Below are 23,279 nucleotides of genomic sequence, written 5' to 3' on the forward strand. Positions count from 1 at the left end.
TTAAGTCTTTGTAGTGCCCTGCCGGGAAGGAATGTCTGAACAGTTACATGCATCTTCCGCTGCCTTTTGTAGTTCCGGTGGTTGCATTAAGCATCAGAACGAGCTTTCTTCATTTCGGCGTCCATGTCAGTGTCACGGGTATTTTGCTTTAGAATGGCCTCTGGTGAGTTGAGTGCTCCTCATCAGCCGCGAGGGATTTCATTTCCTAGAAAGTCGTTTGGAAAGACAACCGTTAGGGAATACAGCTTCCAGGCGAAGTGGTTCGAAGAATGGAAATGGCTGCACTGGGACAATAATAAAAGAGTGTACTGTATTTTGCTTCTATTGCATGAAAGCCCAGCAGACTGGAAAGCTCACGTTCTCTAAGAACGCTGAGGCATCGTTTGGTACTGGGTTTCAAAACTGGAAGGACGCTACCAGGTTGTTCCGTTCCCACGAATGTTCAAAGTGCCTTTGCGAAGCAGTGGAAAAGTTAGTGACATTGCCAGCAACCACGAACGATGTCGGCGCCTTGTTGAATAGCCAGCGAGAGGCCGATTTCAAGAAGAATTTGCATGCTGCTCCATTTGCTGCGCGCTGTTCGTTTTCTAGCTCAGCAAGGTTTGCCCTTTCGGGGCTCGTCGGCAGAGTCATCCCAAGAACCGGAGAGCAACTTAACCAACTAGCAAAGCTCCTGCCTGAATTCGACAAGGATTTAGTTGAATGGCTCAAGCGTCGAGCTGACCGCTACACGTCCGGCGACATGCTCGCGGAAATGGTGAAGACAATGTCCAACCAGGTTCTTAGGAAGAAGGCTAGCTGCATTCGTGGTCGATTCTTCACAATACTGGTGGATGAGACCACAGATGAAAGCACGAGAGAGCAATGCGTCATTGTACTTCGCTGGGTAGATGAGCAGCTACAAGCCCACGAAGAGTTTATCGGCGTAACATATATGAGCTGGCCTGTGCTAATGCCGATACTATTGTTGCTGTCATCAAAGATGTACTTGCACGCCTTGGCCTTAGCCTCAGCGAATGCAGAGGGCAGTGCTATGATGGTGCGGCTGTCATGCAAGGAGTGCGTAATGGAGTTGCGACCCAGATACTACATGAGCAACCAAAGGCAAAGGCCCTCTACAGACTACACGCACTGTTACGGGCATTCGCTCAATCTTGCCTGCCAGGATATGACCTGGCGTGTTAAGCCACTGACGGATTCCCTGGACACAGTGCTTGAGCTCTCCAAACTGCTGAAGTACTCTGCCAAGAGAAAGCCAGAGTTTCAGCACCTTAAGGACGACATTGCTCCTGCCCAAGAAGGATTCAGAAGTCCTTGCCCGACCCGTTGGACTGTGCGTGCGTCATCACTGAAAAGCGTTTTAACAAACTACAACGTTCTGCAGGAAGCACTAATATGCTTCGAAGAGATGACTCACCATGACAGAGAGATGTCAGCATGATGCTCGGGCAGTAAAGCACAGTTGAAGTCTTTCAACTTCTTGTTTGGTGCCTTCATTGGCCACGACCTGTTGTCCTATGCAGATTGTCTTAGCAAGAGCCTCCAGAGACAGGATTTATCTGCAGCCGAGGGCCGAAGTTCTGCTATGCTGACTGTCGACACTAATAAAAAGCTCCGCCGGACACCTGAGGAGTTTCAAGCCACATGGGCCGCTTTGCTTGCAAAGGTGGACGAGTGTGATGCTGCAGAACCTGTTCTACCACGTCGAAGAAAGAGGCCTGCTCGTTTAGAGGATGGAGAGGCTGCTGCCCATCACCCACCTTCACCAGAAGACATGTACCGGCCGATTTATTATGAAGCAGTTGACATTCTGGTCAGTGCAATTATAGGCTATTCATACTACGTTACAATACGCGTCACGTTTTGGAATAAGACGTACTGGCAGACGTCGTTTTCATGCAGGTGCATTCACACAGGCACGTACACGCTGCTCGTACAGCTGTGTGTACAGCTTCTTTTGGACACAAACTGCCAGGAACGACAGAACGAAACTTGGTACAGGGGTCTGGATACGTCGTCTACGTTTTCGTATCAGGGGTACGATTTTCCCGCCACGTTCCATGTTGTCATGGCTATCCGGACGAAAAAATCACGTACGCAACGCTTTGGGCGTAGTGTGAATGGCCCATTACACAGCGGTCCGAACAACCCGGGTTTGAGCCTTATCAGCACCTCCAGTCTTTGCTCCTGAAAGCCTCATCAGGGCAGGCATGTTCGTCTGAATTTGCCTTCGTACTGGACAAGTATGGGTCTGATGTTGATGGAGATCGACTCAAGTGCCAGTTTCACCTGTTGCGTCAGCAGATAATCAAGCTCCACGGTGAAGAGAAGCAGAACTTCACCTTGTGCGACATTATCACTGCTGTTGTTAATGTGCCAGATCGCTCCACGTTGCTTTATCAGGTAATCACAATTTGCCAACTAATATTAGTAGCAGCTGCCACGAATGCTACTTCGGAAAGATCATTCTCCGCTTTTCGCCGAGTGCAGACGTACCTACGTACCACGCTCACTCAGACCCGTTTGAATTCCCTCATGGTGCTGCATGTCCACAAGGACAGCTGTGATGCTTTAGATTTTCTTCAAGTCGCAAAGGGACTTTACACAGCTTTCCGAGCATCGCAGAAGCATCTTCGGTGTGTTCTAAGTCACTTGGGCCTCATCATTTAGGTTGTGATTTAGCGGCTGGACCAGTACACTAATCAACCTGTCCACAATGTGTAAGCAACAGACGATCACAGTATCAGCAGTACACTCATATCCATTGTCTAACACATGTACAGTCAGACCTCGCTTATCTGCTCCTCTTTTATCCGGATCCCTCGCCATCCGGAAGACAATAGCTGGTTACATATTCACAGCATACGTGATGCATCCAACATAAACGGTGTTCAGTTATCCGGCTCCCTCGCCTATCCGGATATTTTTGTGGAAAACGGATGTGTGCGGTTAAAGTGAGGGCCGACTGTATTGTCTTTTCCTTTATTCTTGTGCCTGTACATACATGTGCTTGTATAGAATTACAACTAGTATTCATTCTTTTGTTTGTGCAATTTTAAGTAAGATACAAACGGGTTTGGCTTATGATGATTTTATGTCAGCCTGCAACAATGCGTACAACCGTTATATGTTGGTCCCTTAAATAATGAACAATGTTATTAAAGAGATCTCCCAGTGGTGGAGAGTTAATAAAATGAGCTGTTTTCGGCTGTAGAATGAAGTCGAAGACACCACTGCAGCTGTACTTATGGTTGATAAATATGGTGGTAAAGACACACTTGGCAATATGGCGGTAAACACACGCCTGCCCACACACGCTCTCTAGACTGCAAAGTTCTGGCACAGAGCTCTCCTTCTCACCACCACCACCATCAGTTCGCGCCTGGCGCCTGGTCGATGCATGGCTGGCGGTATCCGGCATAGCAGGCTGGTACATCAAGTAGCGCATGGCACATAGATGATGACACAGCAACGACATAGCTCGATTGCGACGTACGTTTCGTCCCCGCTGGATTTTACCACCATATTTATCAATCATAAGTACAGCTGCAGTGGTGTCTTCGACTTCATTCTCCCGAGTCAAGCTCCATATGAAGACATCCAAGAAGAAGATTGCCTGATGAGTCCAGCGGGGACGAAACGTACGTCGCAATCGAGCTATGTCGTTGCTGTGTCATCATCTATGTGCCATGCGCTACTTGATGTACCAGCCTGCTATGCCGGATACCGCCAGCCATGCATCGACCAGGCGCCAGGCGCGAACTGATGGTGGTGGTGGTGAGAAGGAGAGCTCTGTGCCAGAACTTTGCAGCCTAGAGAGCGTGTGTGGGCAGGCGTGTGTTTACCGCCATATTGCCAGGTGTGTCTTTACCACCATATTTATCAACCATGTTTTCGGCTGTAATTTTCAAAAATTGGTCCTTTAAACAAGAGAGCTTGGAAGCTCAAGGCCCTACGCTATGCTTTTTTGCCTAGCTCATCATGCATGTTATGAGAACTGATGGACATGTTTTTTTCCATTGGTTGGCTATAGTGTTTTACGTCGACTATGACGGCTACAATGCCCAACCATACTACAACGAACTGATCGGCTACATCATTGTATTGCAAAAAGTTTCCATCTGTTCGAACAACATGCATGATGAGCTAGGCAAAAAAAACATAGCGTAGGGCCCTGAGCGAAAGAAATAAACGTTCTCTTTGCATTCGAGGGTAATACGACACCGTCTACCACCTTGATGACCAAGGCAAAAAAAGCATAGGGGTGTTATAAATTTTTCCTATTTTTTCAAGACATAACCTAGGATTCGAACCCGCACTATTGCCCTGCATGCATTCCCCGATACACTTCGCATACACATATTCATTCTTCCAAGTTGCTTCACGTTATGATCTTGCATTTGAAAGCCCTATTTGAATATTGTGGCCAGCTGTCTTTGATGGTACGGTACGGTACGGGTACGGGATAGCGCCAGGCATGCCCACGGCACAAACAAACACCAAATTAAAGCTGTGTGGACCCTGGCTAGCGCCAGACGTTACTGAAGTAACGTCTTTTGCATAGCTACGGGAATAATGAACAATGTTATTGGAAAGATCTCCCAGTGGTGGAGAATTATTAAAATGAGCTATTTTTGGCTGTGATTTTCAAAAAAATTCCCAGGGGTGCCCCGGACCCCCTTCGGGGCCTGACCGTACCACTCTGAAATCCTTTCCGACGCCCCGAGTGTTATGTTAGTTCGAAGTGTGGTTGGTGTGGGCAGGAGGCTGTGTACAGAGTGTATTGGTTGTTGTAGGCAAGGGGATGTAGAGGTAGTGACAGGGCTAGCCGTGTAATGTTAGCGCAGAGTATGCTTGCCCTGCCACTGCCTCTCTAGCCCCCTGCCTACAACAACCACACACTCCCTGAAACCTATAGAGCCCCCACATTCACACACAGCTTTCCACACAGCGCTTTAAAAATCAACACCCATGCATTACTTTAGCACCACAAATCTACCAATATCTCTCCTGGCATAAATACCGGCATGGCCAATAGCATCCTCATGCTGCCTGGTGATTGCGTAAGCATGAAACTCAAAGCGATAAATTAGCCTTGCTTGCCCTTGTTCTGTGGAAGTTGATTTTACATGTTGCGAATTTGTATTACGACTATGATTTACGCATGTCGTTGTATTTGGTTCTTGTCATGTGGAGTCCAGTGTCTGATGTCATATATGGTCTAAGTGTACGCGCGAGTATGGTGTGATGTGTGACGTTTATGGTATGTGGTACATGCAAGAGTACGCGTTGTCAGAGAGTGAGGATGTGCGTCCGTCTGTGTGAGAGTGACTGTCAAGTGAATGCTGTACATGCGCAGTGCTGGTTTGGTCTGGGAATGAGAGTCATGTGTGATTCGTCCGTGGTCTGGTTGTCTTGGCCTTGGTCATGTGTTCTGTACGTATTAGTCCCTGATTGGTCATTTCGATGTGTTCACCCTTTTCTCTGTTTTATAACTGTTGGTTGTTTATTATTTCTTTGTCTTTTCTCCCCCGTTCTCCCGCCCATCAGTTAGTTATTTATTCCAAGAGATCTTATTCAAGAAACTGTGTCGTCCTCTTGCCTGCGTGGACGAGTCGGAGAGTGGTTGTGTGGCGGGGAGGGGGGGGGGGGGGAATTCCACAATATTGGCGCCCGACGTGGTGATTGGCTCGAACCCACGATTCTCCTTCACCACCAGTAGTTTGTGCTCGCCGTTCCCTTTTGTTTTCGTTTTGTCTATTCTTTTTGGGCCATGCCCTTGCGCGTTTTTCTTTTCTCGTTTTGGAGACAAGATATTATGGATTGGAGGGTTGTTCGTCCCGCAGCCGTCAACCAGGCTTCTCATCGGCTTCTCATTGGCGATGATGTGGGTGGTCGTTCGTCAGGCGGACGCATTCCGGGTGAGTCGCTCCCGGAACGGGATGTCGTTGTTGTCGTACTAGTCTAATTGTTGCATGTGAAAGCCTTCGGAGATGATGTGTCCAGCATAATGTATTACTTCCCAGAAGGGCTCAGGTCCAGAGTGTTTCCACGTCGTTCTGTTTATAATATTTTCACAATCTCGGTAGTCGGTCTTTTACCTTGTGTGGGCGATTCTGTTTGTGTCGAGCGTCGTAGTACTCCATCCGCCATGGGTTATGCTTTCAGTGAACGTGGTTTTTTCGAGTCAGTGAGCGTATATTTGCGGTGTTTTGTACTGGCCAGTTTTCTTGGTTACGAGGATACACTTGGTTCATAGCTGGGGTAGTCTTTCAGTGAGCGTATTTTTTTCGTTTTGTGTCGACTTGCGGGTCTCCCCACTTTGCCGTGGTGGGCGCCCGATCATGGTGAGCCACGGCCTACCCGGTGAGCTGGGGGGATCCCTGCGTTCTCATGGTTGGCCTTGCGGGTATTTTTTAGCTGGCGGTACCGACTTGTGCGGGCCAGGGTGGGTAACTTGAAGGGTTTTTGGCAGGCGGGGTCCCTGCGTTTTCGAGTTCCTGGTTTTTTCTTTGCGTACTGGCAGCCATATTATTTTGTTTTGTCTATACTCTCCTGTTTGATCCTACATGCCTGCTGTGTTCTGCTGTCTTCTGATTTGTCCATATCGAACTGGCCAGACGACCAAGGGACCTACTCAGACTCTGCACGGTCCCCGACGACTGCCGCCTGCTCATCATTCTCCTCCTGTCGTCTTGTTTCTTTTCTCTGATGTTTTGTCATTTGTTCTGCCTGTTCTTTATTTTCCCTGAGTCGAGAGTCGAGGTCGACTATCCGCAAAGGAGAGGGCTATGTTGCGAATTTGTATTACGACTATGATTTACGCATGTCGTTGTATTTGGTTCTTGTCTTGTGGAGTCCAGTGTCTGATGTCATATATGGTCTAAGTGTACGCGCGAGTATGGTGTGATGTGTGACGTTTATGGTATGTGGTACATGCAAGAGTACGCGTTGTCAGAGAGTGAGGATGTGCGTCCGTCTGTGTGAGAGTGACTGTCAAGTGAATGCTGTACACGCGCAGTGCTGGTTTGGTCTGGGAATGAGAGTCATGTGTGATTCGTCCGTGGTCTGGTTGTCTTGGCCTTGGTCATGTGTTCTGTACTTATTAGTCCCTGATTGGTCGTTTCGATGTGTTCGTCCTTTTCTCTGTTTTATAACTGTTGGTTGTTTATTATTTCTTTGTCTTTTCTCCCCCGTTCTCCCGCCCATCAGTTAGTTATTTATTCCAAGAGATCTTATTCAAGAAACTGTGTCGTCCTCTTTCCCGCGTGGATGAGTCGGAGAGTGGTTGTGTGGCGTGGAGTGGGGGAAATTCCACAACATACACGTACACTAGAAAGTCACTGTATTCTCTGGCTACCATTTCTCGAGTTCACCAGGGGTGATCCAGAAGTGGAGAAATTAGTAGTCAACTTCGTTAATAACGACTGCGGATATAACGACAATTCGCGAATAACGACATAATTTTCATGCCCAGAGCAAAGTCCCATCCAACTATGACACATATAATGAGACTTCGGGTATAACGACACTTCGCGAATAAGGACACTTTTCTGATGCCCCGCCGAGTGTCGTTATAAGCGAAGTTGACTGTCGCTCAAAATAATGCAGCACATCTGCCTTTCAAATCATCACACAGTCACTAGATCTGATTGTCAACTACAGGATTTTACTGTACCAATACTACCGTAAAGTACCGTTGATCCGCCCCCTCTCTAATTCCCGCCCCCTCTCTAATTCCCGCCCCCTCTCTAATTCCCGCCCCCTGTCTAATTCCGGCCCCCTCTCTAATTCCCGCCCCTCTCTAATTCCCGCCCCTCTCTAATTCCCCCTGTCGATTTTCTACCTGTGAAGCGACTTCGGCGTATACAACGAAATACGATGTTGACCCGATGCATGCACTGCTGTACACAATACGTGCCAATCCAGGATGAAAATGTGCACAATCCAGCACATCGAGTCTGATCCTTCACGTTGTTGTACATCGTACTGCACTTGACAGCCTTGATCTAATTCCCGCCCCCTGCCGAAAACCCAGCTGGGAAGCGACATGGCGTGGGGGCAGATCAGCGGTACTTTACGGTAGTACAATCATGTTATTGGTTGACAACATGTAACAAGGTGGAGGACACCGTGTTCGGAAACAGTGACCTTTCTACAACCATCCACGGTTGGTAGAGCCGCGGTCTTGCGACCATCTGAACCGTATGGGTGTTAGACCCGGTTCTAACCCTCTCTATTCTAGGGGAGCTGTTTTAGACTTCTCGTAACGTCAGTCTTGTATTCTGTGATCGCTCCTGGATGTCTTCTTGATACTAGTAAACTTAGTAGCTAGTTTTACTCTGAATTGTTTTTCTTTTCTTAATTCTTTTTTCTTCCAACTCCTGCCCATGGCGTCCCTCTCTCAGCTCGTCAGCTGACAACAGTTACTGTCGCCACCATGACAATGTCGTGAGAAGGTGCTCTCTGTAGACGAGGTTGTTGATGTCCCGACGTGGCCATGGGTAGGTCTTCACCTCTACAACTCTACCAACTGTGGATGGTTGTAGAAAGGTCACTGTTACCGAACACGGTGTTCTCCACCTTGTTTCATGCTGTCAACCAATAACATGTTTGAACAAAAACTAGGTTTATCTTATACCGTAAAATCCCGCCGGAGCACCCCTTCTCTCCCATCCACCCCTCCCCGACTTCTTGTCAGGGAAGTGCTTGATTGTATCATCGTATGGCTCTGTGATGCCGTACTGTACTGCAGACGCTTGCTCGACCCCGTTGGAAATGTACGCAACCATGCCTACCCTCTTGACCAGGGATCGCACAAACCCTGAGTTTCGACGGGTCTGTACGACCTGGCTCTTGACCTTTGGTCGGTGTACGAGATGCACGGACAGTTTTCGTAGGGCGAGTACTTTTTCATGTAGTACTGAATGCGGCAAGTAGGACTCTCCCATCCGCCCCTCCCCACCTGAACCTACTCAAAGCGTCGAGGAGGTAGGGGCGCTCTGGCGGGATTTACGGAAAGTACAATCATACAGTTGCACATGTGCAATGGACCTATTCTTGGCACAGCAAGCTGAGGGCATGTTCGATTGGTTGGATCGGGATCAGGGATCCCGATCCAACCAATCGAACATGCCCTAAGATGGACCGGTTGACGTGTACAAACGCTCAAAACGATTATCATTCTTTCTCACCGCTCAACACCGAACTGTGGGAGAAAAGATTCAAGCGCTAGCAGCATTGACTACAATGTACTTACTTGGAGCGGGATAGGTGAAGAAGCTCATAGGATGTGGAGACGCAGCAGAGTATAGATCTTCCATGATCCGATACCAACAACTCCGGAAGCGCAGTCGCTGGTGTGATACATTGTACTTGTGCGGCAAACAGTTTGATGACTGTTTAGATGACTGTTCCCAAGCTCTCCGTTTCTTCCCAACAAACACGCGCGACCGCGGCGTCATGACGACATAACTGTGCACAGGGCTAGGGAGCTGGAAGAAACCGACAAGCAAACAAACCTCTAACGCCAAGACTAGAGCCAAGACTAGAATCAAAGAGCGGTCAGTACACTCCTAATGTTGCTACAGGAGTACAGGAGTCGAGAACTTACGCAACGCAAGGGTTACAGCCTTTTTTTGGGAATAAGCAGACAACGTCGTCACAGGGCTGTTTCGATGGAGAGACTCATTGACATTTGGTCGAAGTCTACCCACCACTCTCCCAAGCTTTCGAACAGGTCGATTATGTTGTGTACGCGAGTGGTGTTGCCCCAGGAGCTCCGGTCACCTGGCCTGGACGTGTTGCCGCATTTCGCGGTGTGCAGGAAGTAAGAGGGACCGTTCTGGAACTACCCTGAAAAAAGATAAGAGCATGCAATGAAATATGTCGAGAGTTGAAAGAAAACGTTTTCTGAAGAATGTCTAGTGACATGTTCCAGGTTTCATACCTTGTATCGGACCGTACCGGCGGTTGGTCACACTTGTCGCATCCATTCTTCTCAGCGGCATGATGACAGGACTGTCCATAGCTACAGCAGTGACAGCACCCGCCTAGGATGAGCGGCTGGTAATTTCAGAACACCGCTTCTTACACGCCGGAGACACTGTGCTTTCGCTTTCCCATTGCTTGAACTTGACTCGTCCAGTGCACCGCCTCAAGGAGAATGACTTTCCCTGAAGAATCTCCTCGAGTAGTGCTTATGGCTTGGTGTTGATCTTGTGAGTGTGTTCATGTTGCCAATCTTTTGGCAGCGCGCTGACGAGGTGTGAAAATGGCCCGCACTGCATACAAATCACTGGCAGGTACGTACATGCTTCACTGGGTGCTCTGACGTAAGTTTCAGACGTGCGAACACCAGAACACGGTGAAGATCAAGAAACCTCGAAGGTGCCACTCTACTGCCGGGTTCAGCACAGAATACAATGTACGTCATGTACTCCCAAAATGCCAAATCCCAGCCAGCAGTGAGAGCTACCCCCCCCCCCCCCCACACATACACACACTCAGCGTAACGTTTTACATGATCTTACTAGGGCCCATTTGAAATTTCTCACTTTTACTTGACACATGTTTGCTAACATGGATTTTATGATCATTCCCGGATGGTTTTTGCCTCCTGAACACGATGGCATAGGTTTCGATTGCCGAATTGTGTCCGAACATGGTGAAAAACATCAAAATAGAAAAAGGCCGTTATTACCATGGCAACCTAACTAGATTTGCTCCTATATCCATTTTTACTGACACGTATATGGCCAAGTAGCACCTCATTTTGCTCAGAATAAGCAGTAGATACAGTACGGCGACAAGTACTGTTCTTTTACAGTGTCAAAACAAAATTTCCAAAGTGCAGTGAAACTTGGCTATTGGACATGTACATGTAAATTACATGTCGCATCGAATGTTAGCAATGAGGTACGTGTACATGTATGTGCAGCTAGCAGGTACATGAGACTATTTACAGGCATGCATTACTATAATTATCAGACTGCAAACACGAGAGAAGCGTCAGACGGTTCGGCGTTACACTTCAACTGAGAGAATAGGAATTGTAACCCAAGTACTAACAGGAGAAGGAAAACTGAGGTGGTAGGAAACTGTCAGAGTCTAAGGAAAGAAGTGCTATAGGACAGTTTCAACCTGAACTAATTTACTCGAAGTACGTGTAGATAATACGATAGATCTCGCAGCAATGTAAGAAGGACCACACTACTTGTACTTGTATGCGATGGCAGTGCTGTAACGAAAAAATGATGAAAATGAAAATACCAAAATCCTTTGCATACTAGTAGATATTAAACCAGTCCAAACATTGGCTAGCTTGTCACTATACTTAAATGCTTTGAAAAGACTTAAAGGCCGCAGTTGGACAACGCTCACATGTGAATAGCTGCAGTTTAAAAAGCTGATCAATCCCAACATTGTGATGCGAATACTTTCGCTTCCATGTGTTTCACTTTAACTGAAGTTGTTCTTCCGTCTGAGCTTTGGAAACTCTACGCCGCACAGCTGAGCCCATCTCTACTCCGCCACCTACACCATCACTGTTGGCCCTGCAGTCAGGGACAATTCTTTAGCCACTAGTACATGAGGTGTTATATGAACATGTTTTCCCTCTTCACCGCCGCTCTTGAATTGCATCAACTACGTGCCGTGGTCAGTATAGGAGAGAGAAGCCATGACATTGGACATCGGACTCTTTCTTTCTTGCAGTTAGTGTTTTATAAGTATAACTGTAGTTTCACCCTGCCTAGGCCCAGCCATCAAATTCTGTGACAAGAACTGATTCTTCTACTGCTGGTGTTGCATATTGGGATAGGTTACCTCCAGGTACTCGGATTTCGTTTTTGTAACACTCCACACCACATAGATACTCCCTCTCACTGCAGCATGGCACTCCTAATGCAGTTGTCCTAGAGCTGTTGAGCTGGTAAATAGGCTTTGTGCAAATGGTAGCTGATCACCACGGTCGGTGCGTTCAAATCATGGTACGTACTAACACTAGCCGCTCTTGTAGATTCGAATCAAACGCTCATCCAATAACACCTCCTGTGCAGCAGTACTCACAAAGTAAATGCCTTCATTCCAGCCCGATGAAGTTAGCCAGGTCTGAAACTTTCCACGGTTGTAGATTAGTCCTATGAATAGTTACAACTGGCTTGGCAAGCTATGATGACTTTCCCCTGCTTTCCACACATAATTGTTGTGCTGCTCCTTGTTGGAATCATGCCTACTTTTCCGGGGAGCCAAGATGACATTGTAATGAAGGTTCTGCTGAATTAATTATTTAGCATCGATCCATTCGTGGACGTTCCGACAGCAAAAGCGCCAGCGAGTCAATGCAAAACTTTGAAGAAAGTGTCCAAACGAGGTAACAGCATTTCTCGTATGTCACAACTACACTACTTGATGCTCAATCTTTCCAACTCTCGCACAAAATCAGTCCTAGTGCGCGTCGGTTCGCATCCTGTGTATGTACGGTGTTACTATAGCTCCTGGCACATAAAAGGGTAAAAAAACTCCCAGGTCCAGTCAATAGTACCGAGAAGGTCTTGAAAATGCTTGAATATAGCCGATGAGAACTTAGTTTTTTCGGCAATTTTGTATTCCTATCGAGGGTGATTTCGGGACCTTTGGACGCGATTGGACACGCCATACTGGGCCAAGATGCTCTTGAAGACATTATCTATCAAATAACACCGAAAAATCCTTGTTAGCCAACATGTGTCAAGGCATGTATTTTAGAGGTCGATTTTTTGAATTGGCCCCAGTACTGGCAGTAGTGCAGTACTATCAGGGAGTAGTAAAATGGTATTGTACTACTCCCTGGTACTATAGCCCATACAGCAATGACAGATTCAGCCATTTCAGGTGTCGATCGGCACTCGCACATTGGCAGTGCTTGTGCTGCTGATGATAATGTATTCATGGCTCAATCATGCATCATTTGCCTCTATGACAAGCATTGGCCGGTGGGCACCAAGCGGCGAAATGATGATAATATTATTATTATTATACATTTTTCCGCACACAAAAGCCTCTTTTAACGGGCAACAAAACACAATTTGCCAAGATGAAGGATAGGATAGCATTAAACACAAATGAAGAGAATAATTTTATGAAGAAAAAATAATAATACATGATTGTGTTATTATGACTGTGTAGCTGAACAATACCCTGACAATAGAGAGGTTAAGATGCACGTTATTTCTGACGTGACGCGAAAGTTCAGCTCGCGTTATTTGCTGACAGGTCGAAAAATCAACGCGAGTAACCTGCTGCTCACGTCGAAATTTGGAGTTTTACGCCAAATTTGACGTGAAATTGCGCGTCACGTCGGAAATAACGTGCATCTTAACCTCTCTAATAACAACAACTTGTACAATACTCTGAACAATACTCCATAGTTGGACGTGGACACAGTCGGTCTTGCTGTGACCATGGCGACTGTGGGAGCAACGGCAAGAGTGCAATGCACACTAGCAAGAGTACATAAGTAACATAACCCCCTCTTGACACTACTGTAGGTGTACTGTATTTGTACTCGAAGCTCAACTCAGATACCGGTATGCAGTCCTGCACCAGTACACGAATCTCATAGAATACTGTAAAAGCAGAAATTTTCGGTGGTGTTTTATTTTCGGTAACTTCGGTGCCGACAATTTTTACCGAAAATAAAACGCACCGAAAATTTCGGTACAACCGATACTGTATACATGTAGTACTAGTACACCTACCTGGAGAACGGGTTTTACCGAAAATTTCCCGCTACCGAACCGCCGATTTTGGCGAGTACCGAAAATATTACACCACCGAAAATTTCTGCTTTTACAGTACTCATAGAATACACTTGCGCTGTCAGCACAGTGCTCAAACCAGCCATGCAGAGCTTCCTTTTCCGCACACAACTGGCAAAACAAGGTCAGACCTTAACCACAACTCGACCTACTCAATGAGCAAACAAATGACATACTGCAAGCAGCTAGGTACAGTGTGCCGCTATCCTCCGTGGTTGTGATATTCATTTTAGAATCCAAAATAGCATAATTTATTTGAAAAAAAATGCTGCTCTTTGAGAAAATTGGACAGCAGATCTGTTTGGCTACTCAAGAATATAGTGGGTGGAAACCGAAAAAAGGGAAATTCGCGTGAAATTTGAACTCAATCGCTGCTAGGATCTAGGACGAGGGATCTGGGCAAAGTAGCTAATGAAACTATTGGAATTCCGGGCGGAAGCTATAATAGCGCGGGAGCAAGAGTCTATGAAGGTTTGGGATTCCTAGCAGGAGCTGGTAAGGGCGGTGCTACACTGTATGACATGGGTGAGGGTGAGAGCTGCGAATAGACACATCATTCCATGTACATGTGCTGTAGTCTGTAGCTAGACTATGCAGACTACGCTGTCATGGCCGCACGAATAGGGAGGAAAGAGATATTAGTCACCATACGCCCACCGTCACAAGCCACGGCTATAACGCGGAACAAGGGGAATAAGAAGATAACGGGAATAAGAAGATAACGGGAATATTCTGATTCTGATTTCATAAACCTACAATGTCACAATAGGAATGACATTCTTCATGCTGCTTCTAGAATCGCATCTGTTATTCGCACCCAGTGATGAAACTCATCCGGGTAGCCATCGAAGGGTCACAGTGCAAGATTTGAATAGTCTAACGGGCTAGAGAGATCGCGTGAGATGCTTCTAGGTAGATGAGCAGTGCTGCTCCTGGTAGTGGTAACACCAGCAGCAGCAGCAGCCGAGGGAACAGAAATAGGGTCACTGGCTGTGGCAGCAACAGCAGCAGTAGGATGTGCTTGGCTGCGATTGCTAGACTGTGATCGATAAGAAGAGGCACTTGCCGAGCCTGAATATGTCGCTGAAAACGGCGGATGGCCTCCCGCCCTGGAAGGGGTAGAGATGGCGGCACTGACGGGAGTCGTAGACTTGGTCTTGAGCTGTCCGTGGAGATTCTCGTACTCTCCCTTGGCCCGGCTCAGGCGTGACGTGAACCTGACTGGAGATGCCATGTCGGTGGCGGTGCGGTGGACATTCACTGGAGACGCTGCCCTCCCTGAACCAACACAACAGCCACCAGAGTAACTTAGTACTATGACAAGAGTAGCTGCAGCAGCATTGCAAGAATCAGCACATGTACGTGAAGCACTGGGCTGGGTATTCTTGCTATAATACCTATATATTTATAATATCACACTGAGAGTATCTTACGCATAGCAATTCGTGTTGGACAAACCACGGATAACCTGTAAACACTAAGCAGTTGAGCGAAGGGTGAGCGTGCACAATCTCCTTCATCGTGAAACGACAACAGCGAAACCAAACTTACGGCTACTAGAGGACAGGTGAGTAGCGGAGAGTGGCGCTTGAAAAGCTGCTGCTGCTGTGGCTGCCGAGCGTCCAGAGACTTGAGAAGACATCCTCGTCCGGTCAGTGCCTTGAAGAACACAACATGCAAACAAGAGCCGGTATATTATATTGCCCTTACAAGATCCAAGACACAGAGAGAGAGAGAGAGAGAGAGAGAGAGAGAGAGAGAGAGAGAGAGAGAGAGAGAGAGAGAGAGAGAGAGAGAGAGAGAGAGAGAGAGAGAGAGAGAGAAAGAGAGAGAAGAGAGAGAGAGAGAGAGAGAGAGAGAGAGAGAGAGAGAGAGAGAGGAGGAGGAGGAGGAGGAGGAGGAGGAGGAGGAGGAGGAGGAGGAGGAAGAGGAAGAGGAGGAGGAGGAGAGAAGTCCAGAGAGAGAAAGAGACTGAGAACAGAAGATACAATTAGAGAAGAGTGCATGGAAAAGTGAGAGAGAAGAAAGAGGAGAAAGAGGGAAAGAGTCAGAGACAAGCAGAAAGAGAGAAAGAAAGAAAGAGAGAGAGAGAGGGGGGGGGGGGAGTAAGTAGCAAAATACGTAATAAGAATGGAATTACCTGTCACTGAAGAGAGCAGAGGCATAGAGCTATTCGCAGAAAACGCTGGAGTGGATGAAGTCTTGATGCCTGGTGGGTGAGCTGCTCCATTTCGGATCACTGATGCTGACTGCAGTTATCAAGGAGCGAATGTGACAACAGAACACACACGATATTAGGCCATGGTAAAAAATAAAGTTGATTCTCAGGTCATGAGCCTGTGAAAATCGGTGCGAGCGAGCGTTGTTTTATTTTATTTCCCACAATTTTTTTATTTCCAAAGATAGGGTCACACATACAAATGTATGTACATGGTCACATGTTCATAATATTCAGGCCAGGGAGTAGAAAAATACCGGTATTTTGCTACTCCCTGATTCATGCCTTTCGCCGGCCAATGCGCGCATATGCGCATATGCATGCATAGAAATAACATAAATCGTCGGTGCGCCGCCAAAAATCGGTGCGCGAGTACTTGAGAATCAAATATAATTTTTACCATGGCCTTATGACATAATTTTAACTGATGAGGGGTGAATTCCCCAAAACACTAAGTATCGAGCAGGGAGTGGTGCTTTCTTGCACGTTTGCCGAGTGGAAGGTGCGATGTGCTCCTCGTGTGCTCCGGATGGCAGTCGTGAAGACAGCGAATATGAGTGGGAGAGGCGGAGAAGGATCACTACAGTCTATTGATAAAAGATGAGCGCTGGCTTTGGCGAGCTCCCATATTTGGCGATTTTTGTGATTTTATCGTACACGGTGCAGTGCCGCGAAATTTGAAATTTGAAAAGGGTCCAAAAACGGTATCTCAACTGGAGTTCGAACCGCATGATGTACTCTTGCAAGTGGAGTGATTTTCATGGCTTTCCCAATTCAGTGCATATACAGCAAAACCTGGCCGAAATCCTATTCTCGTTGTGGCTTGCGCTTTGGAGGAATAGACAGTTCAGAAACAGAATGGGGAGAGCATTCCATGAGGATTGCAAAAAAATGTGAAAAACTCAAAATTTGACCCATGTATGGCCACAAGCTGGGATATCATCATGTCTTTATGAATGGACTGTAGAGGTATGTTTGCAACAGTATATACACAAGTACACCAAACAATGTGAACAATACTAGTACACTACTCATACTTGTAAAGGGAGCAATCTGCTATTCTGCTTCTGCAGAATACACTCTTGGAGTTTTCATGTCAATTTTGAGCAGGCAACACAGAATACATCCCTCCATACATCACCATGTTATGCAAGTCGAAGAACACATGTGCGACCAAGGACACACACACACACACATACGCACACACACATACGCGCACGCGCACGCACACACACACACACACACACACACACACACCTCACCCCTCCACACACACACACACACACACACACACCTCAGACATGCCCATCGCGGAAGCGATAAAAGCGAACAGCTATGTTAGACATAGCAACTTGTGCTGGGATTACACCATTCAACAGCTTGCAAGGCTGATGAATTGACCGCCACTATTTTTAGCCTGGTATCCACCACACAGCTGTTTGAAATGACTTTTTCTGGCCAGTGAATCCCAATTTTTAATTTTTCCATTTTTTTCTACACACACACACACACCACACCACATATTCCGGCATACACTGGCTGTTGGTAACCACCCAGGAGAATGAAAGACAAGTCAGGAAGAGTCCGAGAAAGAGAAGAAAGACGTGTGCAACCATAATCGTCGGGAATTGAACCCGCAACCTCTCGATTGGAAATCGACTGCACATACCACTGCACCATACAGACACACATACAGACACACACACACACACACACACACACACACACACACACACACACACACACACACACACACACACACACACACACCACCACGTACACACACCTACAGGCATGCACACGAACTTACCGCCAGTGTGGCAGGTGTCTCCTTGGCCAGTGCAGACTCCAGACTGTGTTGATGCTGCATACTCTGAACATAGACATGTAGACAGCACATCAGCACAAACAACATGCCAGATTAGACCATGACAATCCAACAGTCATAACTCGGCTTACAGCAGATGTCCGGGGCATTGAACACGACACTTAACTCGGCTTACAACAGGCGCCCGGGGCATTGAACAACACACTTCAGACCCTATCCATGTTGGGACACATCGGCGATTAGGACTACAGGTAACAGTTACCACAACATAACTAGCGCTCTCTCTCTCTCTCTCTCTCTCTCTCTCTCTCTCTCTCTCTCTCTCTCTCTCTCTCTCTCTCTCTCTCTCCTCTCTCCCTCCTCTCTCCCTCTCTCCCTCTCTCTCTTCCCTCTCTCTCTCTTTCTCTCTCTCTCTCTCTCTCTCTCTCTCTCTCTCCTCTCTCTCTCTCTCTCTCTCTCTCTCTCTCTCTCTCTCTCTCTCTCTCTCTCTCTCTCTCTCTCTCTCTCTCTCTCTCTCTCTCTCTCTCTCTCTCTCTCTCTCTCTCTCTCTCTCTCTCTGTCTCTCTCTCTCCTTCTCTCTCTCTCTCTCTCTCCCTCTCTCTCCCCTCTCTCCCCTCTCTCTTCCCCCTCTCTCCCCCTCCCCCCCCCTCTCACTCCCTCATCGGCGATTAGGACTAGAGGTTACAGTTACCACAACATAACTAGCGCTCTCTCTCTCTCTCTCTGTAGCAAGAAGGACCCATGAGTGTGTGATCCCCGGTAGCCCTAATCGGCAGGGCAATGTCCCAGAAAGACAGGGTGCTGGGTTCGAATCCCGCTCGTGGATCCTTCTTTTGCAACATCTCTCTCTCCCTCTCCCCCCCCCCTCTCCCTCTCCCTCCCTCTCCCTCCCCTCCCTCTCCCTCCCTCCTCCCTCCCTCCCTCCCTCCCTCCCTCCTCCCTCCCTTCCCTCCCTCCCTCCCTCCCTCCCTCCCTCCCTCCCTCCCTCCCTCCCTCCCTCCCTCCTCCCTCCCTCCTCTCTCTCTCTCTCTCTCTCTCTCTCTCTCTCTCTCTCTCTCTCTCTCTCTCTCTCTCTCTCTCTCTCTCTCTCTCTCTCTCTCTCTCTCTCTCTCTCTCTCTCTCTCTCTCTCTCTTCCTCTCTCTCTCTCTCTCTCTCTTGTTCATCAGCACGTGGATAGCAGAACAGTGGTGGAAAGGCTGAAAGGCTCTAGTGTTGTCCAGATAGTGGGAGAACAGTTGCGTAGTAGAAGAGAGTGTTCTGCTACATGCACATGCAGGCGCGTAGCCCGCATAGAGCACGGGGGGCACGTGCACCCCCTAACAATTTCAACCTAGGTTCAGCATGCACATAATGACCATGATGAGATGCACCGGCCATCCTACACGTATGATATTCGAACTTCAAATACAACATATTCGGCAAGAATATTTTGGAGAAGCGGCCGAGCACCCCCCTAAAAGGGGGACCAGCTACGCCCCTGTCATGCATAAACTACAACACTGTCCTGCCTCTCTCACAACTACCGGTAAAAACTGTTCTAACAACAACCATAGCTCAAACGAGACCAACACACAGCCGGAAACTTGAAGTAGCACACAGCATTCCGAGTCTAAACAGGGATCACTTTTCTTCCCTCCATTGGTTACTCGTTTCCACCACATAACAACCAATGCAGTTACATACCAGGATAGGAGTTGATCACAAGTTAGAAACGCAACGCACAGCAAGCAATGCATAAAAGAACAGCATCTCTTAGTTTCCGTACCCGCTCAAGGGATGATACTTGGCTATTGAGCACACCAATGGAGCCTTCCGTTCTCATCTGCTCATTGCGAAGTGCATCCTCGTGATGAGCTAGCTGAGCATCCAGTTTGGTCTACATTCACAAGCAGGGAAAAAACAAGACCACAAAACGGTGCATCCATGGCAAAAACAGGCATTGTGAATGACATAATGACAAGAGTGAATGACATCATGGTATAAGCCAAGCATGGAAAGGCAATGCTGCTACACTATACACTTCACTTGCACCGGTACATCTGCCGCATTCACATTAGGAAGTGCCAGGCACGAGTTCGGTACCCGCCACCGAACACGATGCAAAACGTACACACTCTATTCTTTGTTTGGGGGAATGCACAAGTGCAAGCAGGTAACATGTCCAAGCACATACAAGGAGAGAAATGTCAATAACCACACTGCACCAGCTTCTGACGTGATGAAACTCAATCCAACACCCAATCACCCACGCACATGCACGTAACCTTGAGGACAAGACATAGTGTTCTCTCCCCGCGGTCTCCACTGCCAGCTAAGCTTACCTGCAAGAGTTCACGCTGGTGCTTGGCTTGATCCACGTTTAGGGGTGACTGAGCCACCTGGGTCTGGATAGGCACAAACCAAAAGTAATGAATATACAACACTGTCAGAGAAAGGTGAGAATTGTTGGAAACTAAAACCTTCCATATTCATGGCAAATAGACTGAGTGCCCAACGGAGGAGCACGTACAAATGGCGCACAAACCTACAGGACAAAGTGGATGTTGCACTGCTTTTAGATCCGCACAGCACCCATTCTGTCCAGAAAATGTGCATGAATGACATCATAATGACATCATACTTACTCATGATCTACTTCCATACACATGTCCAAACTGAATTTTAAAATAGGGGTTTCCGAGGCTAGGCATGCATGTGCAGTGCTGCTCAATGAAATCCAGTCGTGTCACTCAAGTTTGCGCCTTGCACCATTTCGCAGCCCACTGTTCACAGGTCTTCGGCTTCGCAACGCCCGGCGCGTACTTGAGTGACACGAGTGGATTTCATTGAGCAGCACTCTAAAAGTTCGTGGCACAAAACCTGCAAGGAACAACAGAACAACGTAATAAGCATCACCGACCGATGAAAGTAGCGTCTCAGATCCACGACTCTTGGCCCGCTCACTGCGCAGGGAGTCCTTGATTCGCCTCTTCTCCTCTCGCTGTGATGCGTAACGCTGCTGCAGGGTGGCAAACTCTGACTCTAGCAGAGGCAACCACACCAAGCACAACACAGGACACAAAGTTAAAGGCCTGCACAACCACTGGAGCATGGAGATATCCCAGTCACACATGCTCGAGACGACATTGGTTGCATAATCTTACCGAACGAATTCCAAAATACAGCCCGCCACAGGGTCAACAGCATTGGTGTGATGCAGGGGTGATGTCATCATGCAGCTAAGACGGTCATTGAATGACATCTAGACTACGGCGTTACCAGAGTACAGACACCACTGATCACACCACACGATTTGGGTCTCCATTGCTTATACAACAGTGTCACAGAACAGTTAAAGCCCACACGCTCATTGTGAACCTGATGAAGGCAATTTGCCGAAACGTAATATTGTGAAATGAGTTGAATTAGTGCAGTGTTAATGGAAGAGAGCGTGTGGGCTCTACTCTTAAAACTGTTTATGAAACTGCAGGAAGCCTCCCCACTTTTACTTAGTGTCACAGAAATCAACAAGATTCCAGACATAGCAGCAGAAAAACACCATGCACACGTTCACATTCATGTACAGTGGATATCGGTTATAAAGTCATCGGACATAGTGATAAACCGGCTATATTGATACAAAATGAAAATATCAAAAGCAAAACCAGAAAAAGCCAGTCAAATTATCATTATAACCAATATATCGTATATAGCGATAAATCGGCTATAAGGATACAGAATCACCATTCAAAACACCTCTTTGCACAGAAAAATTATCGTCTATAGTGATAGCAACACACGAGTGTGAGGCATTGATGTCTCGACTTGGAGCTACATGTGTGTTGTCATAGGGTATTCTGGTCTGGTGCTTCCTGGATGATGCCTTTGAGCCAAGAAGTTCTTCACTCTAGACTGGAGAAGGTGCAGTAGCATCCATCACGTATCAGTACGCTACATTAGCGCGATCGAGTACCCACACGTGTATAATGCGTATGTATGACACGCGCAGTTGAAAATCGCCTGTAGTGATATACCGGTTATAGTGATAAAATAAGAAAAATCAGAAGGGCACGTTATAACCAATATCTACTGTAGTTGTAGTTTCCGCTGTGATTGCCGACCAGCCACAACGCACTCACAAACCGTACCTCTTTGCTCGCACAGAGCCGTGACGCTCGATAGCCGCGCTTTCAGCTCTCGGATGACATCGCTGTCGTACGAGCTAGCAGCAAAGTTGAGTCGAGCCTGGTCACCTTGCAAGGCCTACAGAAGAAGAAAAAGTCCAGGATAAGATGGAAAAAACAACTACAGTCAAAAAAGGAAAATTCTACAAAAAGGCACCAGCACTACAAATCAGAAACCTCACCAATACCGCAGTAGGGAGGTTTCGCTCTACGCAATTACGTATAAAAATCCGTATGTCGTACGCGCCGGGGAGCGAGGGCAACTTTCATACGTAAATCTCTCTACGGATTTCCGTAGGAAAGCTCTTTTCTACATTGAGTCCTCCGTAGGACTTGTTGAAATATTTTTTCGCATTTTCCGCATTCGTCCATGGCAACGTTCAAGCCGCGCGAAACACAAGGTACACACACCGTATACCACGTGCAAAATAAAATGGAAAACGCGGTTGCGGTTCATGGTGCATGCGGTGGGCGCATGCAGCCAACTCGTCTCCAAAGCAACAACGCATGTTTAGCAGTCGTGGAGAAATCACGTAGAGCGAAACCTAACAGCTCTGATTTTTACGTATGAAAATTCCGTGCAGTTCCTACGTAATTTTCATACGTAATTCCGTAGAGCGAAACCTCCCTAATGTCATTGCACTCAGGACCAATCCATCTTGCTCACACCGCAACCACCACAATTTCCTCAGGATGGTTGATCTTTTGATGGTTGTTTTCACAAACGAAACGAAGATGTGCGGAGAAACAAAACATTGGTCAGCCCCATTCGGCACGAGTTTCCAAAAGTAGAACACACAATTACCTCCGTCATATTGCGTAGCTTTTCGCATTGCACCTGCAGATCTGCCTGCACTTTGTGTGTAGCTGCTTGCTCGTCTCGGAGAGATTCCAACCGCTCGGTCTCCTCAGCCAAGCGCTGGCGCGTGGCGGATAGCTGTTCCTCCGAAACACGACATCGTTCCAGGAGACTTTGCAGAGTCTGCGTATGCAATGGGATACACCCAAATGCACGCATGCAGGTGTGTGCGCGCGCACACACACAGACACACACAGACAAACACACACACACACATACACAGTCAGCGAGTGTGACAACAAGGCACACAACTGAGAGGGAGTAGTGAGACATTCAACGACCTGACACCTAGCTCCAACACTCGTATCATTTTGTCCTTCCTATATTCATCCATGATCACAAAGGCCCAATATCCGAGTTTAAGTTACTGGGTACAAGATTGCTGCACAGCTCAAGGATACTAATGAGAAT

At 47.4% G+C, this 23,279-nt stretch overlaps 2 protein-coding genes across 2 annotated transcripts in view; one reads left to right on the top strand and one right to left on the bottom strand.

Annotated features, from left to right (window-relative positions):
• Positions 1 to 328: 328 nt before the first annotated feature.
• On the top strand, positions 329 to 1,441 carry LOC135823598 (uncharacterized). The gene has a single exon (XM_065336444.1). It carries the CDS (start codon positions 329 to 331, stop codon positions 1,439 to 1,441), a length of 1,113 nt encoding a protein of 370 aa, XP_065192516.1.
• Positions 1,442 to 13,955: 12,514 nt separating this feature from the next.
• Positions 13,956 to 23,279, bottom strand: part of LOC135823926 (adventurous-gliding motility protein Z-like) — a 53,007-nt gene continuing 43,683 nt past the window's right edge. Inside the window, exons 38-46 of the mRNA XM_065336806.1 lie at positions 22,815 to 22,991; positions 21,974 to 22,088; positions 20,746 to 20,867; positions 20,168 to 20,230; positions 19,612 to 19,722; positions 17,828 to 17,890; positions 15,940 to 16,048; positions 15,351 to 15,458; positions 13,956 to 15,077 (exon numbers count right to left, since the gene is read on the bottom strand). Of these exons, the coding sequence (XP_065192878.1) occupies positions 14,653 to 15,077; positions 15,351 to 15,458; positions 15,940 to 16,048; positions 17,828 to 17,890; positions 19,612 to 19,722; positions 20,168 to 20,230; positions 20,746 to 20,867; positions 21,974 to 22,088; positions 22,815 to 22,991 (1,293 nt within the window). The 3' untranslated portion in view covers positions 13,956 to 14,652. The remainder of the gene's footprint in view (positions 15,078 to 15,350; positions 15,459 to 15,939; positions 16,049 to 17,827; positions 17,891 to 19,611; positions 19,723 to 20,167; positions 20,231 to 20,745; positions 20,868 to 21,973; positions 22,089 to 22,814; positions 22,992 to 23,279) is intronic.

The sequence above is a fragment of the Sycon ciliatum genome, chromosome 8 (assembly GCF_964019385.1).
Source record: "Sycon ciliatum chromosome 8, ocSycCili1.1, whole genome shotgun sequence".
Classification (NCBI taxonomy): Eukaryota; Metazoa; Porifera; class Calcarea; order Leucosolenida; family Sycettidae; genus Sycon; species Sycon ciliatum.

Bases quoted from the DNA above. Each gene is read 5' to 3' on its own strand.
- LOC135823598 (XM_065336444.1), top strand. From the start codon at position 329: ATGAAAGCCCAGCAGACTGGAAAGCTCACGTTCTCTAAGAACGCTGAG.